At 41.0% G+C, this 21,136-nt stretch overlaps 1 protein-coding gene across 6 annotated transcripts in view; it reads left to right on the top strand.

The window, feature by feature from the left end:
• Positions 1–21,136, top strand: part of PSMA1 (proteasome 20S subunit alpha 1) — a 138,692-nt gene that overhangs the window by 113,183 nt on the left and 4,373 nt on the right. For 2 of the 6 annotated variants that reach the window (XM_003818191.6, XM_063608097.1), the window contains exons 1-8: positions 7,629–10,095; positions 11,352–11,396; positions 12,414–12,515; positions 12,661–12,764; positions 15,898–15,986; positions 16,502–16,572; positions 16,690–16,819; positions 19,421–19,500. In XM_003818191.6, coding sequence (XP_003818239.1) covers positions 10,093–10,095; positions 11,352–11,396; positions 12,414–12,515; positions 12,661–12,764; positions 15,898–15,986; positions 16,502–16,572; positions 16,690–16,819; positions 19,421–19,500 — 624 coding nt within the window. In that variant the 5' untranslated portion in view covers positions 7,629–10,092. The other 4 variants (XM_008971456.5, XM_014346707.5, XM_008971455.5 and 1 more) reach the window with 4 other exon arrangements.

The raw sequence follows: 21,136 nt of genomic DNA, 5'->3' as shown, positions 1-21,136 counted from the left end.
TAAAAAGTAGAAATTGCCCAAAAAAGGTGGCAGGAGTGGAAAGGGAACTGTTTTTGCAACTGTTAGCTGTCCATCTACTTCTAATTCAGAGACTGGAGTTTAGAAGATTTTGAGAGTTTTTGGTGTGCTGTGAGTGGACATTGCTTTTTCCTCACCTCACACCTAGGGAAAGAGGCTTTAATGAAACTTTGATATATGATCCCTACACCTAGCAGGGGGGTAGGGCAGGGGTTGAGGTCACAGTGGACTCATATCTGAGGAATTCATTCATTCAATACTTAATGTAGCACTTATTAAGTACAGGCACTGTATTCGCGTATTCTAGGTATAGGCAAATGCAGTGGTGAGCAAAATAGATAAAAATTCCCCGCTTCATGGAGCTAACATTCTAGTGGATGAGAGCAAGAAATTTTGGCTAATTGCAAAAATGAGTTTGGGATATGGTCAAAGTCTGCACTCTCAGAGGCAAAGCCACTCTGTAGGTATTTGGATTAGACCAGGGCCACTAGAAAGGTTCACAAAGAAGGACGAGACTTCCACAGAAAAAAAGCTGGGAGTGTAGCTATACATGCTAGCAATTAACATTGAGCTGATAGCCAGATGAAATATATTTACCCAAGGGTAAGCACAAGATTACCAGTATTTTCTCATTGGGCTAAGGTGAGAATTAAGGTGTTACCAAAGAACGCATAAAGTTACAAGTGTCAACTGTAAACATCTGCCAAGCTCAAAGAGTACCAGCCCTTAATCACAGAACTGTAGTAGCCAAGTTAAGAATGTTCTTGCCTGTTCCTCTGTTTGAACTTGAAAGAAGGAAGGAAACCTGGAGTTGGTGGTGATGATGGGAGTTGGGGTGGGGGCGGATGTGGTGGCGATTAGGAGAGAAATTTTAGACAGGGACATAGAAGGGAAGTCAAACATTTTTTACTTGAACAACCAGAAAACTCATGAGATTTGTATCTTATTTTATTCAATGAGCATGGGAGGATTAACTCCACCAGGTGTGTTTTAACATGTGGAGTGAAAATAAGTTACTTACAAATTGCACCCTATACATCTATTTGTTCAATGTACCAGTTATAGGTGCTAAACATAATAACACGGTAAGATTTACACATCCATGAAAAAAATTTTCAACTTGGCTTTTATTTAGAATTTACTTTTATTTGATTCTTTTAAAAGCCTAACATAACTTACCAATTACCTTTAATTTTTTTTTTTTTTTTTGAGACAGGGTCTTTGTCACCCAGGCTGATCATAGTTCATTGCAAACTTGAACTCCTGGGTATCTCATGTGTCCGTGTGAAGAGAACACCAAACAGACTTTGTGTGAGCAACATGGCTGTTTATTTCACCTGGGTGCAGGCGGGCTGAGTCCGAAAAGAGAGTCAGCAAAGGGTGGTGGATTATCATTAATTAGTTCTTAAAGATTTTGGGATAGGCGGTGGAGTTAAGAGCAATGTTTTAGGGGCAGAGGGTGGATCTCACAAAGTACATTCTCAAGGGTGGGGAGAATTACAAAGAACCTTCTTAAGGGTGGGGGAGATTACAAAGTACATTGATCAGTTAGGTTGGGGCAGAAATAAATCAATGGTGGAATGTCGTCAGTTAAGGCTATTTTCACTTCTTTTGTGGATCTTCAGTTGCTTCAGGCCATCTGGATGTATACGTGCAGGTCACTGGGGATATGATGGCTTAGCTTGGGCTCAGAGGCCTGACATTCCTGTCTTCTTATATTAATAAGAAAAATAAAACAAAATAGTGGTAAAGTGTTGGGGCAGCGAAAATTTTTGGGGGTGGTATGGAGAGATAATGGGCGATGTTTCTCAGGGCTGATTCAAGCGGGATTGGGGCAGCGTGGGAACCTACAGTGGGAGAGATTCAACTGAAGAAAGATTTTGGGGTAAGGGGTGATATTGTGGGGCTGTTAGAAGAAGCATTTGTCATATAGTATTGGTGATGGCCTGGATGTGGTTTTATATGAATTGAGAAACTAAACAAAAGACACAAGGTCCGAATAAAAGGAGAAAAATAGGTATTAAAGGACTAAGAATTGGGAGTACTCAGGATGTCCAATTAGAGAGTGTCCAAGGGGGTTCAACGTTATTGTTTGCTTGGCTGGCGAGTTTTTGGGCTGTATCCTTGAGTTTTTTTATGTTGTCATATACCAGGCCAGATTGATTTAGGTAAAAATAGCACTCTTCATTTAAAAATATACAGAGTTTCCCTCCCCCCCTTTTTTTTAGTAGTAAGTCGAGGCCTCAGCAATTTTGGAGGAAAGAGAAATGCAAAGCCAGCAATTGTTTGTTAAAGAAGGATTAGAAACAGCTAGGAGGGAGTGACTGAGATTGATAGTGTGGTGGAGATAGCTGGGAGAGGTAGAGGGTGGCATAAGATTGGGAACAAGAATAAGAGTAAGTATAAAAGTAAAGAATAGGACTTCATCCGGGTGAAAGTATTGAAGTGTACTTTGTCACTGAAGATCTTCTATCCACTTAAAGAGAGACTTAAGGGTGGCAGTTTGAGGTAAAACCAGGTGCCACTGAATACCAAGAGCCTGAGAAACTGAGGTGGGAAGGCCAAACTGAGGAATTATGTCTGACAGAAGGGATGAAATGACCGCGGTGGCCTTCTCAGACCCTGTGGGAAAGGCCTCTACCCAGCCAGTGAAAGTGTCTACGCAGACCAAGAGGTATTTTAGTTTCCTGACTCGAGGCATGTGAGTAAAGTCAATTTGCCAGTCCTGGGCGGGGGCAAATCCCCGAGCTTGATGTTCAGGAAGGGGCCTGAACAATCCCTGAGGAGTAGTAGAATAGCAGATGGAACACTGAAAAGTGATTTCCCTAAGGATAGATTTCCATGTTGGAAAGGAAATGAGAGGTTCTAAGAGACAGGCTAGTGGCTTGCAACCTACATGGAAGAGGTTATGAAATGACGATAGAATAGAATGGGCCTGTGAGGCTGGAAGGAGGTATTTTCCTTGGTCCAAGAACCATTTGCCTTGTGTGGGAAGAGATTGATAGGTGGAAGTTTCAGTGGGGCAGTAGGTGGGAGTGACTGATGAGAAGGAGAAAAACTGGCCATGAGGGACAGAAGTTGGAATTCTAGCTGCTTCTTTAGCTACCTTATCAGCATAAGCGTTGCCCTGAGTGATGGAATCTGATGCCTTTTGGTGGCCCTTGCAGTGTATGACTCCAGCTTCCTTTGGAAGTAAAGCGGCCTTGAGAAGAGTTTTTATTAAAGAGGCATTAATGATGGAGGACCTTGTGTAGTGAGGAAACCTCTTTCAGCCCATATAACAGCGTGGTGATGCAAGATATGGAAGGCATATTAAGAGTCAGTATAAATATTGACGCGTAGTCCCTTTGCAAAGGTGAGGGCTCGAGTTAAGGCAATGAGTTAGGCTTGCTGAGAGATAGTGGAGGGGGGCAGAGTGGTAGCCTCAGTGATAGATGTAGAAGATACTATAGCATAGCCTGCCTTTGCTGGTGAGTGGCGATTAGGCCTGGTGGAACTGCCATCAATAAGCCAAGTGTGATCAGGGTGAGGAACAGGAAAGAAGGAAACATGGGGAAATGGAGTGAATGTCAGGTGCATCAGAGAGATACAGTCATGGGGGTCAGGTGTGGTATCCAGAATAATGTGGGAGGCCAGATTGAAGTCCAGGCCAGGAACAATGGTAATTGTGGGAGACTCAACAAAGAGTGAGTACAGCTGAAGGATCTGGGGAGCAGAAAGTATATGCATCAGGTGTGAGGAAGAAAATAGATTTTGGAAATTATGAGAGCTGTAGAGAGTGAGTTGAGCATAGTTTGTGATTTTGAGGGCCTCTAAAAGTATTAGGGCAGCGGCAGCCACTGCACGGAGACATGATGGCCAGCTAAAAGAGTAAGGTCAAGTTGTTTGGACAAAAAGGCTATAGGGTGCGGTCCCGGTCCTTGTGTAAGAATTCTGACTGCACAGCCCTGCACTTTGGCTGTGTGTAATGAAAAGGGTTGGGATGAGTCAGGGAGAGCTAGTGTGGGGGCAGTCACTAAAGCTGTCTTCGAGGAACAGAAAGAGGAGTGGGGAAAGGATTTAGGATCTATGGGATCAGCTAGGTTTCCTTTTGTGAGTTTATATAATGGTTTTGTTAGGATGGCAAAACCAGGTATCCAAAGGCGAAAGTATCCAACCATGCCTGGAAGGAAAGGAGTTGTCCTTTTGTAGGTGTTGGGGTTTGAGAGATCAGTTGGACACAGTCGGCAGGGAGAGCACGTGTGTTTTTATGAAGAGTTATGCTGAGGTAGGTAACGGATGGAGAAGAAATTTGAGCTTTGGAGGGGGATACCCGATATCCTTTGGAGAATAAATGTTGAAGGAGCAGGAGGGTGTCTTGTTGAGAAGATTCAAAGGAGGGGCTACAAAGTAGAAGGTCATCAATATATTGAATAAGGTGAGAAGCAGAGGGGTGGAAAGAAAGTAAATCAAGGGAAAGAGCTTGGCTGAAGTAATGAGGGCTGTCCCTGAAGCCTTGTGGCAGCACAGCCCAGGTAAGCTGCTGGGACTGATGTGTGTCAGGGTCAGTCCAGGTAAAAGCAAAGAGAGGCTGGGACAAGGGGTCCAGGGGAATAGTGAAAAAAGCATCTTTAAGATCAAGAACCGAATAGTGAGTTGTGGAGGAAGGTATTGAGGACAAAAGAGTGTACGGGTTGCGCACTACAGGGTGGATAGGCAAAACAATTTGGTTGATAAGGCACAGATCCTGAACTAACCTGTAAGACTTGTCTGGTTTTTGGACAAGTAAAATGGGGGAATTGTAAGGAGAGTTTATAGGTTTTAGAAGCCCATGCTGTAACAGGCAACTGATAACAGGCTTTAATCCTGTAAAAGCGTGCTGTGGGATGGGATATTGGCGTTGAGCGGGGTAAGGGTGATTAGGTTTTTATGGGATGGTAAGGGGTGCATGATCGGTCGCCAAGGAGGGAGTAGAGGTGTCCTATACTTGTGAATTAAGGTAGGGAGATACAAGGAGAGGATGTGAAGGAGGCTTTGAACTGGGGCAAAAGGTGGCAATAAGGTGTGGCTGTAGTCCAGGAATAATCAGGGAAGCAGATAATTTGGTTAAAATGTCTTGGCTTAATAAGGAAAGTGGGCAGTTGGGGATAACTAAAAAGAGTGCATAAAGGAATGTTGTCCAAGTTGGCACCAGAGTGGGGGAGTTTTAAGGGGTTTAGAAGCCTGGCCATCAATACCCACAACAGTTATGGAGGCAAGGGAAACAGGCCCTTGAAAAGAAGGTAATGAGGGGTGGGTAGCCTCCCTATTGATTAAGATGGAGACGGACTTACCCTCCACTGTAAGAGTTACCCAAAGCGTCTGTGATGGTCCAGGAGGCTTCCGAGAAGATTGGGCAGTGTCAGTCTTCAGCCGCTAAGCCGAGATCTGGGAAGGAGTCAGTCAGAGCCTTGGACCAGAGTTCCAGGGGCTCTGGGAGTGGCTGCCAGGCAAGTTGGACAGTCTGATTTCCAGTGGGCTCCCGATTTAAAATCGGTGAGATGTTCCTTGGGCTGGTTGGTCTGAGGACCGGAGGTCATAGGTGGATCTCTTCACGGAGTGAGGGTGAGGACAGCGGACTGGTCTCCCAAAGGAGTCCGCTGACCCGGGTCTTCGGCACCAAATGTCTTACGTGTCCGTGTGAAGAGACTACCAAACAGGCTTTGTGTGAGCAACATGGCTGTTTATTTCACCTGGGTGCAGATGGGCTGAGTCCAAAAAGAGAGTCAGCCAAGGGTGGTAGATTATCATTATTAGTTCTTAGAGGTTTTGGGATAGGCAGTGGAGTTAAGAGCAATGTTTTGGGGGCAGGGGGTGGATCTCACAAAGTACATTCTCAAGGGTGGGAAGAATTACAAAGAACCTTCTTAAGGGTGGGGGAGATTACAAAGTACATTGATCAGTTAGGTTGGGGCAGAAATAAATCACAATGGTGGAATGTCATCAGTTAAGGCTATTTTCACTTCTTTCGTGATCTTCAGTTGCTTCAGGCCATCTGGATGTATACGTGCAGGTCACTGGGGATACGATGGCTTAGCTTGAGCTCAGAGGCCTGACACCGGGCTCATGTGATCCTGTCACCTCAGCCTCTCGAGTAGCTGGGACTACAGGTGCATACAACTACACCTGGCTAATTTTCTTTCCTTCCTTTCTTCCTCCCTCCCTCTCTCCCTCCCTTCTTCATTTTTTTTTTTTTTTTGAGACAGGGTCTTGCTATGTTGCTCAGGCTGGTAACTCCTGGCCCTAAGCAATTCTCCTGCATTAGCAGGAGAAAAAAAAGTGTTGGGATTACAGGTGTGAGCCACTTTGCCTGGCTTCCAATGACCTTTAAAGAAGTAGTGCTATGTTCGCTGACCTAGTCTTCCCACAAAATATCTTTATTGATCAGTTTTTCAGCTTCTGATTAATGCTCAAGATGTATCTTGAGGCCGGGCATGGTAGCTCATGCCTATAATCCCAGCACTTTGGGAGGCCCAGGCAGGAGGATAGCTTGAGTCCAGGAGTTCGAGACCAACCTGGGCAACAAAGTAAGACCTTGTCTCTACAAAAAAAAATAATTTTTTTTTTATTTTTGACTTTATTTATTTTATTTGGGACTACTTGCCTGTAGTCCCAGCTACTTGGGAGGCTGAGGTAGGAGGATCACTTGGGCCCAGGAGGTCCAGGCTGAAGTGATTGTGCCATTGCACTCCAGCCTGGGCAACAGAGAAATACCCTGTCTTAAAAAAAAAAAAAAAAAAAAAATGTATCCTGAGAGCTGAGGAGCTGAGTATGGTGGCTCACTCCTGTAATTTCAGCACTTTGGGAGGCCAAGGAGGGAGGATCACTTTAAGGCCAGGCATTCATGACCAGCCTGGGCAACATAGTAGGAGCCTGTCTCTACAAAAAATTTTAAAATTAGCCAGGTATGGTGGTGTGCACCTGTAGCCCTAGCTACTTGGGAGGCTGAGGCAATAGGATGGCTTGAGCCCAGGAGTTCAAGGTTACAGTGAGCTATGATCATGCCACTGTACTCTAGCCTGGGCTACACAGCTGGACTCTGTCTCTAAAAAAAAAGTTGTTGTTGTTGTTGTTTTTAACGATGTATCTTGAGCCAAATCCCCAAAACACACAAAGAGGAGCTGAAAATCATATAAACCTTTAATAAGCCCTTGGGACTTTCAGTCTTAACAAAAAGGTCAACCAAATGCCCCTTCTTTTGGTCTACAAGTAGAGCTTTGATAACAGCCATTCTGAAGAGTACAGACAATTGCTGTGAATAAAGGATGTATCGCAAAGCCCCAGATATTTGCTTAGGAAATAATTATCAGAAGGATAGGTTTGGAGTGATAGATCTATCACTCATTCATTCAACAAATGTTTAGTGAGTGCCTACTATATGCCAGGCTTTGTTTCAGGTACTAGGAATATCTCAGTAAATTTTTAAAAAGTCAAAAAATTATGTTTGGATATTTATGTGATTCCCTGTTGCATATTTACAATGTGTGCTTCAACTTTTATTTAAACTAGATTCAGTGGGTTTATTTTATTTGTATCCAAAAGGCCCTTTCTATAAAAGTGACACAGTAATAAGAGGTTACCATCCCTAATTACAGGAAGCTCCTACAAGTCAGTAAGAAAATGATTAACACAATAATATGAGGAAAGGAATGAAGTGGCAATCCACTAAAGTAACATAAACAGCCAAGAAATACAACAAAAGATTTTTTTACTAGTAATAAAAAACTATAAATAAAATTAAAAATTAAAGAAACAGGTTTTCTTTTTTGGCCTATCAAATTGATAAAAGTAAAAAGTACTTATAATATCCAGTGTTGGTAAGAATACAGAGAAAACTGACTCTCAGGCAGCGTAGAATATTAAATGGATATAACTTTTTTTGCAACTCAGCCATATTTATCATAACTGTAAATGTAAGTTCCATTTGACCCCACAATTCTACTTCTATGAATTCTTCATCAGGTAAGGTAATTATGCACACAATATGTGTGTATGTACAAGAATATTCATTATAGTATTTTTATGAGACCAATAACTTGGAAACAATCGAATTGCACACTAATAATTAAGCAAATTATTATATTTCCATACAATAAAATACTATGCGACTATTGAAAATAATATAGACCATTACTTATGGACATATGATAGCTATAACTTTTTAAGTGTATTAATAAAAACAGTATCATCTTATTTTTAAAAATTGTATATTTATTACACATCTGTGTGAGGCATGTGACTAGAGAGATATATATGGAAAGAATTTTCAAAATGTTTATGTAGTATATGACAATTTTTAAATGAGCATTTATTTAATCAGTTAGCACTATTTATAAACACTTAATATGTGCTACGCATTGTGCTAGGTCCTGGAGAAACGAAAGAGAACAATCTATTAATTTAATCTGTTAATTTAGTCCACCAAATCAACAGTGTTTTTCAGAAATACGACAATAACCAGTGTTGATGAATTAGAGAAGGTAACCTCATATACTACTGTTGAGAGTATATGTTGGTAAAACATTTCTGGAGAACAATTTAGTACTTTGTTTTTTGTTGTTGTTTTTTTGAGATGGAGTCGCACTCTGTCGCCCAGGCTGGAGTGCAGTGGCACGATCTCAGCTCACTGCAACCTCCGCCTTCCAGGTTCAAGCGATTCTCCTGCCTCAGCCTCCTGAGGCACGCCACCACGCCCGGCTAATTTTTGTATTTTTAGTAGAGACGGGGTTTTACCATGTTGGCCAGGATGGTCCGATCTCCTGACCTCGTGATCCACCCGCCTCTGCCTTCCAAAGTGTTGGGATTACAAGCGTGAGCCACCGCGCCCGGCGTTTTTTTTTTTTTGAAACAGAATCTCTATTGCCCAGGCGGGCTGGAGTGCAATGGCGCGACCATGGCTCACTGCAACCTCGATCTCCCTGGCTCAAGAGATCCTCCCACTTCAGCTTCCCGAGTGGCTGGGACCACAGGCCCATGCCAACATGCCCAGCCTTTTTTTTATTCTTCTTCTTCTTATTATTATTATTATTGTAGCGACGAGGTCCCACTGTATTAAAATAATATAGTGATCTCAAACTCCTGGGTTCAAGCGATCCTCCGCCCTCGGCCTCCAATAGTGCTGGGATTACAGGCGTGAGCCACCACACCCAGTCTCTTTTTTACAAAGAATATAAATAGCCGGTGGATGTCAGATTGGCAGCTGTTTGCAGAGATGTCAGACTATTTCGTTATGGAAAGATGCTCTCAAAAGACGAAATAGATAAATCGAAAGAAAGTGTCCATTTTTTCTCAGTGGCCTAATCTGTCAGGTACCATGCTTGGTTTTGGGGGCATAGAAAGACATTAGCGCCCTCATGGAGTTCAAAGTCTGGTGGAGGAAACCAATCATAATAACAATGAGGGGTTAACGACAACAGACCCTTGAAAGATAACATCTCCAGGGAATAAGGAAGAGCATTCCAAAGTATTTTGCCAAATGGCAAAACCCGCAGTTACTTTTGCACCAACCTTAATGCAAATAAAAGCATGTACACAAACAAGATACTCGAGGAAGAATACAGCTGACACACAGAAACGGATCGTTATCTTGTGGCTTTCCTGCAGCCTCGTTCCTTTCAGTCACATAACACCCCAAATCTGTGGACGGTTAATGAGAGCTAGTATCACCCAGAGTCACGGCTGTTGACTCGGACGACTTTAGATGCAGCCCGCCAGCGGGAGAAACTGGAGGGAATCCGCCATACACAGGAACCAAGAAGGGCTACGTGACAGGGGCTGCCCCGCAGCTCTCAGCCGCCGGCACTCCCAGCCCACGGTTTCCCGCCAGTCTCAGTTCCTAGATCTTCCGAGGCTCCGCCCGCCGCCGAGCGGTCGGAAAGTTTTAAGGAAGGGGAAGTGTTGCAAGCCTATCGATATCTCTGGAATAGACTGCGCTACCCTGCGCTGCCGCCGTCAAACTCCCGCAGACTTCTCTGTAGATCGCTGAGCGATACTTTCGGCAGCACCTCCTTGATTCTCAGTTTTGCTGGAGGCCGCAACCAGGCCCGCGCCGCCACCATGGTACGTTGAATCCCGATCTCTGGAAGGTTTAGGGCAGAGCTCTGGTGACTGGGGGATGACGAGCCACCTCTCCTGTCATCCTTAGCGCCGCCCGGTGCCACGAGGTATGAGAGCCTCGGCAGACGGCCGGGCTCCGGCAGTGATTCAGCATCTCCGGCCTGGCCGGGCTAGGGGTTATCGGTAGCCAGTGCGGCCTTTCCACCGCTTTCGCTTCCCGGGGAGCCTCCGACACTTCCTCCTCGGTCAGCTAGATGAGTTCGCCCCTCAGGTTCCTTCAGTGGAGTAGATTCTGAGCGGTCCAGAATAGCTCCTAGTGCTGTGTATGGGAGAGGAGAAGACAGAGACTTGACTTGGAGGCCTACCTGTACCACCAGTGCGGACTTGACCCCCAGGTTTGTGTTCCTGGACAGCGTCCGTTTTCCTGGTGGGTCCGTCTATTTATCTCTCGCCTAGACTTCGATTAGAAGAGGCCCTTTTCAATCATTTTGTCCAGTCACCTAGTTGCGGATGAGTAAGCCGAGGCTGAGAGGGGAAGTGATGGAATCAGGGTTACAATATAGGGTTCTGGGTTTCCATTGCTGTCTGCCATTCTAGCACTCAGTCTCACTCCCATGACTATTATTATAATAGTCGTAATAGCCGTAATGGTTCTATCGCTGCAGCTATTTGTGTCCACCTCTAACTTTGTGAGGACATTTTTGTTCATTCAATGTGAATATACAGACAGCACTTGTACAGGCATAACTACAGTGAACATTAAAAAAATAAGTCATACATGTCCCTAATCATAAAAACAGAAAGGGACGTTTAGATAAAGAGCTGTGGGAGTATATGTTAGGGGGATTTGGGAAGAAAAGGAGAAGACTTCAAGAAATCGACATTTAAGCTACCTTAAAGAAAAGGAAGACTTTTAACCATTTATTAGGGCCCAATAAAAGGGAGCAGCATAAGCAAAAATAGGCAAGAAAGTTGATTGTGAACTTTAGTAATTGAGCCTAAAGGGGTTGATATGGAGGGTGTTAGAATAAGAGTTTGGAAAAATAGGACCCATTTAGATCTGCTTCTCCCTCTCTCACCAGTTTATGGTAAATGTAGAATTGGCTGACATCTGAGTACAGTAGTAATCTTCCAGTAAGACTGCATGAACAGAGTGCCTTAACATTGAATGGAAACACAAGCATATTTCTTAATGAATGTTAAGAGTTGGGATTTGAAATGTTCTTCTATTAACAGGTCTTTTTTTCTTTTACTTTCAGTTTCGAAATCAGTATGACAATGATGTCACTGTTTGGAGCCCTCAGGTAAAATAATGTTTTTAAACCTTTTCTGTGAAGTGGCTTTTTGTGGCTGCAATATATTTAGAAACTTGTGAGAGCGTAGGCTTGGGGAAAATGGAATATAATTATTTTAGACGTTCTTGGAAGTTGCATTTATAATTAAAATAGGTTTCCTGATGGACCTAGAGGACATTATGTTAAGTGAAATAAGCCAGAAACAGAAAGAAAAATGTTTCATGCTCTCACTTATATGTGGAATCTTTTGTTTAAAAGGGCAAATATATATAGAGAGAGAGTAAAACAGTGGTTACCAGGGTAGGGGGTGGCAGTGGGGAGGAAAAAAGAGGAGATACAAAGTAGCAAATATGTAGGTTGAGCAAGTGGAAAGATCTAATGTACAACATGAAGACTACAGTTAATAATGCAGGTAGTGTTTTGTATTCAAGATTTTTGTTAAATGAGTAGTTTATAGCCCTTGCCACAGCAGAGGAAAATGGGTAACTATGTGAGACAACGGATGTGTTCATTCTGCGATAGTGACCCTACTATATATGCGTATCTTATAACATCATGTTGCATACGTTAAATATACACAGAAAATTTATTTTAAAAGAAGCTTTCAGCCGGGCGCAGTGGCTCATGCCTGTAATCCCAGCACTTTGGGAGGCCAAGGAAGGTAGATTGCTTGAGTCTTGGAGTTCAAGACCACCCTGAACAACATGAAACCCGGACTCTACAAGAAATACAAAAATTAGCTGGGCGTGGTGGTGCTTGCCTATAGTCCCAGCTACTGTGGACGGTGAGGTGAGAGGACTGCTTGAGCCTAGGAGGCAGAGGTTGTACTGAGCTGAAGATTGTGCCACTGCACTCCAGCCTGGGTGACAGAGTGAGAACCTGTCTCAAAAAAAAAAAAAAAGGTCTCTTGATTTAAAAAAAAATCAGTTGAGATTTAACTGTGCTCACCTGATATTTGAAAACCCTAATTTTTAATTTATAAAAGATCTTCTAAGATGTGTGTTTTTTGTTTTTTTTTTTCTTTAGGGCAGGATTCATCAAATTGAATATGCAATGGAAGCTGTTAAACAAGGTTCAGCCACAGTTGGTCTGAAATCAAAAACTCATGCAGTTTTGGTTGCATTGAAAGTAAGTACAGTAATAAATATGTCTTCCTCTGTAGAAAACTATTAATGTAAATTTCACCATAGAAAATAAGGTTGTAAACTTATTTTTACATTTGTCTCTTTTTTTTTTTTTTTTTTTTTTTACATCTTATAATGTCTCTATTTAGAGGGCACAATCAGAGCTTGCAGCTCATCAGAAAAAAATTCTCCATGTTGACAACCATATTGGTATCTCAATTGCGGGGCTTACTGCTGATGCTAGACTGTTATGGTAAGTATAATCATGAAAAATAAACATCCTTTTTGTTTCATAATTGATTAGTTTTCTTAAAAAGATCCAGATAAGATATTTTAGGAAGTTGTCTGCCAAAATTCTTGTAAATTAAGATTATGAATACCTTGGTGGGTTTGAGTTTGTTATTAAATTTTCCATTTTTTGATCCCTGTAGGAGTAACTAATAAGATTAAACATTAGCACTTTTTAGAAGTCACTGAGTAATGTGATGTTTGTTAATACAATGTATATCGTTTGAGACCCTGTTATGTCTAAGAAGAACGTGATACTTTTGTCTGGTTTCTAAGGACAAGCTGAACCACACTTGTTTTCTTTGTGCTTGTTTTCTTCAATACATCAGTATTTATTAGACATTTATTTTTTGCAATGCTCAATACTGGATACTGCAGGGTATACATAGGTGACTCAGACATGGATCTTGTCTTAAGGGAACTTGAAGGCAAGTTTATCTATAAACTCAAATGTAGTTTATCTATAATATAACAGAAAAATTTCTGTGAGAGTCTAGAAGAGACAGATTATTTATGGTTAAAAGGTAATACATAAATGAAGAGATAGGGCTTTGAAATTGCACATATTGAGTTCTCACCTTCACCACTTAGTATCTGAGATTTGGCTAAATACCTAAACACTGAATTTTTTCCAGTGTTTTCTTTATCAAGGCTATTTTTAAATGTTATTTATTTATTTTTTTGAGATGGAGTCTCACTCTCACCCAGGCTGGAGTATAGTGGTGCGATCTCAGCTCACTGCAACCTCTACCTCCCAGGTTCAAGCGATTCTCCTGCCTCAGCCTCCCAAGTAGCTGGGATTACAGGCACCCGCCACCACGCCTGGCTAATTTTTGTATTTTTAGTAGAGACGGGGTTTCGCCATGTTGGCCAGGCTAGTCTTGAACTCCTGACCTCAGGTAATCTGCCCACCTCAGCCTCCCAAAGTGCTGGGATTATAGGTGTGAGCCACTGCACCCAGCCTATTTTTAAATATTTTAAATTGCCTACTGTAAACCACTAACACAGAGCCTTTCAGGTATTATGTGAGTATGTGTGTTGTGGATGGCAGGTAGTTAGCTAAAACTAATCTTGTAAATTTGTGATTTGATTAGGAAAGAAAGAATATAAATTATAAGGGTGGGCCTGGCACAGTGGCTCCTACGTATAATCCCAGCTCTTTGAGAAGCTTAAGGTCAAGAATTTGAGACCAGGGCAACATAGTGAATCCCCATCTCTACAAAAAATTTTAAAACTTAGCTGGGTGTGGTGGCACACACCTGTTGTCCTAGCTACTCAAAAGGCTGAGGTGGGAGGATTGCTTGAGCCTAGGATTTCAAGGTTGCAGTGAGCTATGATAGTGCCACTGTACTCTAGCGTAGGCAACAGAGTGAGACCCTATTCTTTTTTTTTTTTTTTTTTGAGACGGAGTCTAGCGCTGTCGCCCAGGCTAGAGTGCAGTGGTATGATCTCGGCTCACTGCAACCTCCGCCTCCAGAGTTCAAGGAATTCTTCTGCCTCAGCCTCCCGAGTAGCTGGGACTACAAGCATGTGCCACCACACCCGGCTAATTTTTGCATTTTTAGTAGAGATGAGGTTTCACCATATTGGCCAGGCTGGTCTAGAGCTCCTGACCTCATGATCCACCTGCCTTGGCCTCCCAAAGTGCTGGGATTACAGGCGTGAGCCACAGCACCTAGCTGAGTGAGACCCTATTCTTAAAACAACAGCAGCAGCAAAAACAGTGTAAATAGTAATGCTATGGTTTAAGAATTTCAGGCTGAGCATGGTGTCTCATGCCTGTAATCCCAGCACTCTGGGAGGCTGAAGCGGGTGGATCACCTGAGGTCCAGAGTTCAAGACCAGCCTGGCCAACATGGTGAAACCCTGTCTCTACTAAAAATAAAAAAATTAGCTGAGTGTGGTGGCAGGCACCTGTAATCCCAGCTACTTGGGAGGCTGAGGCAAGAGAATCGCTTGAACCCAGGAGGCAGAGGTTGCAGTGAGCTGAGATCATGCCATTGCACTCCAGCCTGGGCAACAAGAGCGAAACTCAGTATTAAAAAAAAAAAAAAAGAATTTCAGTTTACTCAGCCAGTCCCTTGCTCTTAAGTCAGCAATATAATGGCAGCCTTAAGGGTTTCCACCTACTCTTCAAAATGGAAAATGTATTATATTATCAAACATTTTATTTAACCCAATCTATAAAATATTGCCATGCCAACACATAATCAATATAAAAACTTTATTAATGAGTTATTGCACGTTTTTAGGTACTAAGTCTTTGAAATTTGTACATCTCAGTTCAGTCTAGCTACTTTTCAAGAGCTCCATAGCCACATGTGATTATTGCCTGCCATATTGGGCAGTATACTTTTAGGCAGCATTGGGAAATGGACTTAAATATAAGTACTGAACAAATAGCTTGGTTCCTGTAGTCAACCATGTGATGATCAGATGTGATATACGCATATACTGGACAAAGCAACATTGAAAAAAAGGAGCATATCCATTTCTTGTTGATCTTATTTATAGGCATAAATTCTCTTCTCCCCAATGTTAACCTTGCTTGAATTTCATCAGATTTAACAGTGAGACCCAGCGGCTAGTGTCCAGTATCTCCTCTAGAGTGCTTCTTATGAATAGAAGTAACAGTGGCAGAAACACGTAAAGATACCCTCTGCTGTGGTTTCCATTTCTTATAGTTGCTCTTTTGGAGAAATGTTAGTCTGCTTTCAAGAAAAAAGGACAGAGTAGATAATCTTTTTGCTGGTTCGAGATCTAGAATTATGACAAGCTTGCTGACAGTGGGAAGGATAAGAGAAGAGAGGTTGCTGTTTTTCTTTTGTTCAGCCTTCTCTTCTCTGTTCCATAAGTGCTCTGATACAAAGATTTTCTAGAGCTAAAAAATGTTTCAGTCTTTTTTAAAAACCTTATGTGGCTCCAGAGTTTAGCACAAAAACGCACCCTTGCAGGCATGTCTTTCTTACCTTCTGTTTTTCTTATATGGATGTTATCCATGTAAACGCTTGGAAGAATTCGAAGTGAAATGAAACAATTTAGATTGGAATAGTTGTCTATAATTTGAAATTACTAAACTTTTTTTGTTTCTTTTTTAGTAATTTTATGCGTCAGGAGTGTTTGGATTCCAGATTTGTATTCGATAGACCACTGCCTGTGTCTCGTCTTGTATCTCTAATTGGAAGCAGTATCCTTTTTATGTTAGCATTTATGGATATGAACTTTGAAGGGTTTTGATACTTGTGTTAATTATTAGGAATATAATAATAATATGACATAGGTAAGATTGTGAAAACTTTAAAACAACAAATTGGATTGCTCTTTCATTAGCCTTTATAAGCAATTTATATTTGCTAGACATAAATAAGCCCAACTTCAGGAAAATCATCTAAGCATCTTTTTAGAGGGGATTTAAAGTTTCTTAATGGTTCTAGATGTCCCAAGAAATCCTAGACCCCTTGTATCCAAAACAAATCAGGTTTTAGATGGGAAGAAATTATTTTGCTGGCACTCTTTCTTAGGTTCGGTAGAAAGTCAAACATTTTATATTAGGCCAAAGAAATAGTGTCCTATTGCATTATTTCTCTGGTGGATTATGCAACAATTAAAGAATAAGCCAGAGACCTTTGTTAATAATGTATAATTTGAAAATAAAGACAGTACTTCATTCCTTGTTAAAACAAGCTCTTTAACCAGTCTAAGAGACCCAGATACCAACACAACGATATGGCCGGAGACCATATGGTGTTGGTCTGCTTATTGCTGGTTATGATGTAAGTTCATTGAATATTGTTATATGTTAATGATTTTTTTTAATTAACTAGAAATTTTTATAATTTTTAGTTCAACCAAAGTAAATAATTATGTGGTGTATTTATTTCTATTTGTAGGATATGGGCCCTCACATTTTCCAAACCTGTCCATCTGCTAACTATTTTGACTGCAGAGCCATGTCCATTGGAGCCCGTTCCCAATCAGCTCGTACTTACTTGGAGAGACATATGTCTGAATTTATGGAGTGTAAGTGACAGCCTTGCTTTTTTTTTTTTTTTTTTTTTGCCTTTTCCAGTCTATATAGTAAATAAACATAGTATCCTAAATGCATAAAACTGTAAGTCTTATAGAAAGAATTTTTTTAAAAAAAATTACGCCCATGAAGAGTTTATTGTTTCTGTCACATATACTAATCTTAACTTCTGGTTACCACAGTAGTTTCAAGCACGAGTAGAACTTTTTCAAAATATAAATGTGTTCCCAACCTTGAAAATTCTTGATTCATTTGGTCAGAAGTGTGCCCTGTGGAGTGGAGAGTGGAGAACCACTGTACTACCTGCCAGTTGTAAGCTCTGTTCACTTTTAGTTTTCTGTGAGTCTTTTGTTATTTTAAGCCACACAGACATTTCTGCATTAGTAGTCCATAAACAAGAAATAAAAAGGCAGTGTAGTTGAGGGAGAAGAAGGTAAAAGAGGTAAGATGTTATGACAGGACAGGTTTTCAAGTGCTTTGCTTTGCATTGGAAGGAGGGTATCGGGTTTTACATTTCTCTTTGTCATCTGTTTTCTGGTGACAAAGCATTCTTTGGAGGAAATATTTGGGGTTTAGTGAATGCAGAGAAAAATAGTTTAATTGACATTACTCAAAGCAAACTTGTAGGATGACAATAGGTTTAACTTTGGGAAAAGAGGATTCCTTGGACAAATAAGCTTGGTAAATGCTGGCTTAAAGTTTAACATTTTAAATTATGGTAAATGGATTGGGGTCCCCAAGGTTACCCCTAAATTTGGAGATATGCTAGGACTTAAAGCACACAGCATATAGTTGTACTCCCAGGTAAGACTTTTAACAATAAAATAACAGTACATAGGTGGATCATTAAGGAAAAATACAGTCCAGAGGAATGTATGTGCAGGCTTCCTTATGCTCTTTCCTTCCCATAAGGAGTCACAGAGTACACTTGCAGCAATATGTATGTGATGTTTCTGCCCAGGGAAGCTCATTAGAAACTCAGTGTCCAAAGTTTGGTTCAGAACTGCTCATATCAGCACCCTCTGCCTAGCACATTTCAATCTGGATAGGAAATTCCTAAAGATTGCAATAAATCTATAGATAATTTTGGGGAGTACTGCTACTTTGATGATACAAAGCATCTGATCCATGAACATGGAATATCTTCATTTATTTAGGTATTTAATTCTTTTTTTTTTTCCTGAGACGGGGTTTCACTGTTTTTGCCCAGGCTGGAGTGCAATGGCGCGATCTCGGCTCATTGCAACCTCTGCCTCCCAGGTTCAAGCAATTCTCCTGCCTCAGCCTCCTGAGTAGCTGGGATTGCAGGCATGCGCCACCACGCCTGGCTAATTTTGTATTTTTAGTAGAGACGGGGTTTCTCCATGTTGGTCAGGCTGGTCTCAAACTCCCGACCTCAGGTGATCCGCCCAACTGGGCCTCCCAAAGTGCTGGGATTACAGGCGTGAGCCACCACACCCAGCCAGGTATTTAATTCTTTCACTGATGTTTTGTAGTTTTCAGTGTACAAATCATATTTGTCTTAAAGTATTTTATTATTTTTGGTGCTGTTGTGAACAGAATTGTTTTCTTAATTTCATTGCATATTATTCATTGCAACTATATAGAAATACAGTTGATTTTTATATATCAATCTTATATCCTGCAATCTTGCTGAACTTGTTTATTAGTTCAGTCATTTTTTTATAGATTCCTAAGATCATGTTGTCTGGGAATAGAGATAGTTTTACTTTCTCCTTTCTAATTGCCGTGGCTGGAACCTCTGGTACAATGATGAATAGAAGTTGCATGAACAAACCTTCTTTTTTTTGTTCCTAAACTTAAGGGAAAAGGTTTTAGTCATTCACTGCTAAGAATGATGTTACCTGTCAGCTTTTTGTAGATGCCCTCTATCAGACTGAAGAGGTTCCTTTCAATTACTAGTTTGTTTTGTGTTTTTATTATGCAAACATTTTAGGTTTTATCACGTGCTTTTTATGCATCTCTTGAGGTGGTTATGCAGGTTTTCTCCCTTCCTTCAGTGTAACTGAAAATTACACTGGCTTTCAGTTGTTAAACTAACTTATTCTTGGGATAAATCTCGCTTGTATATGGTATATAATTTTTTTAATGTGTTGCCAGGTTCCGTTTGTGGTTTTTGTTGAGGGTTTTGTTTTGTTTTTGCATCTATATTGGGTCTGTAGTTTTATTTTCTTGTGATGTCTTTATCCTTGTTATCAGTAATACTGGCCACATAGAATAAGTTGGAGATTCCTTTTTACAATGAGCAAATATAAGGACTAGGATTCTACAGAACACATTCTACAAAACTTGGAGTTGTATAATTTATAGTCGGGATTTTGATTTGACCTAGCAAAAGAGAAGATCAAAATCGTAACAAAAATCATGAGTCCTCTCATTAAATAAAATAAGAATCAGCAATGTCATAGAATGCTATTAAAAGATTATATGACTAGCATTAAACTTGGCTGTTTTTACTGTGATAAATTTAGTGTGTAACTAAAAACCACAATTTGAGACTGTAGATTTGATAAATAACAGAAGCCTAGCATAACAATGAAATTAAGAAATAATTGTTAATTTATTACATATAGGTAATTTAAATGAACTAGTTAAACATGGTCTGCGTGCCTTAAGAGAGACGCTTCCTGCAGAACAGGACCTGACTACAAAGGTAAGTATTGTCTTTTCCAATTGTAGATATTAACGTTACAGTTTAAACCTTTATTGCATAAATGTAATGGAGTATATATACAACATTCTGTAATTTGGGATATGATTGTCTTGGCAGATTCTTTTCCTTTAAGCTATTTGCTAAGTAATCCAATTTTATTTTTTAACCATTTCTTTTTGGTACAAAGCAGTAAAACCAGTAAATCTCATGCAAAATGTCCTTCATTATTTTCAGCAGATTGGCATATCTTGGTATTATTTAGTTAACAAAAATATATATATATTGAGCACCTACCATGTGCAGGCACTTTCTAAGCATTGAAAATACAGCAAACACAACAAATAACTTTTTCTTCATGGAACGTACATCCTAGTAGGGAAAGATAGACAGTATGTACATAAGTACATTATATAGTATATTAGAAGAAGATAAATGCTATGTAAAAAATAAAAAAGCGTTAAAAGGAGAAAGAATGACCAATTGGATGTAGGTAGCTGTAATTTAAAATAGGTGGTTGAGGATATTCTCACTAAGAAAATGAAATTTGAGGAAAAGATATAAAGGAGGTAAGTGAGTATGAGCTATGCAGATCTAGAGCAAAATTATTCTAGGAAATACAAATGCAAAGGCCCTAGTATTTAAGGCAAGGAGGCCAGTAGTGTTGAGGTCAATCATCGAGAGGAAGAGGAAAAGGGAAGAAATCAGAGAGGTAATGGTGGTCCCATAAGCCATTGTGGTTACTCTGCATTTTACTCTGGGTGGGCTGTTAAGAGTTTGAGCAGAGGAATACCATGATTTGGTTTAGGTTTTAAAACAGTCACTCTGGTTGGCATTTTAACAACAGATTGAGGCTGGGCGCGGTGGCTCACGCCTGTAATCCCAGCACTTTGGGAGACCAAGGCGGGTAGATCACGAAGTCAGGAGATCAAGACCATCTTGGCTAACACGGTGAAACCCCATCTCTACTAAAAATACAAAAAATTAGCCGGGCTTGGTGGCAGGCGCCTGTAGTCCCAGCTACTTGGGAGGCTGAGGCAGGAGAATGGCGTGAACCTGGGAGGTGGAGCTTGCAGTGAGCGGAGATTGCACCACTGCACTCCAGCCTGTCCAGCCTGGGCGACAGAGCGAGACTCCGTCTCAAAAAAAAAAAAAAAAACAACCGGTTTGTGGGCCAGGCGCGGTGGCTCACGCCTGTAATCCCAACACTTTGGGAGGCTGAGGTGAGTGGATCACTTGAGATCAGGAGTTCGAGACCAGCCTGGCCAACACGATGAAACCCTGTCTCTATTAAAAATACAAAAATCAGCCGGGCGTGGCGGTGCATGCACTCCAGCCTGGGTGACAAAGCAAAACTCCATCTCAAAAAAAAAAAAAAACAGATTGTAGGGTTAGATAGATAGTGGGGCTATGGGTAGAAATAGTTTTAAGGCTATTCAGGTGATTATGTGAGAGATGATAGTGATTGCAGCAGAGTGACAGAGTTAAAGATGAAGAGTAGTGGTTCAATTTTGGATATCTTTTGAAATTACAGCCAAAAAAGTTTGCTAATAGATTTGTTATAGGGTGTGAGGGGGGAATGTCTCCAAGGTTTTGGGCCTAATTAATTGGAATGAAAGATTTATGATTTACTGAGGTG

The sequence above is a fragment of the Pan paniscus genome, chromosome 9 (assembly GCF_029289425.2).
Source record: "Pan paniscus chromosome 9, NHGRI_mPanPan1-v2.0_pri, whole genome shotgun sequence".
Taxonomy (NCBI): domain Eukaryota; kingdom Metazoa; phylum Chordata; class Mammalia; order Primates; family Hominidae; genus Pan; species Pan paniscus.
The sequence above is the reverse complement of the archived record's forward strand: the minus strand, read 5'-3'. Positions and strand labels throughout refer to the sequence as shown.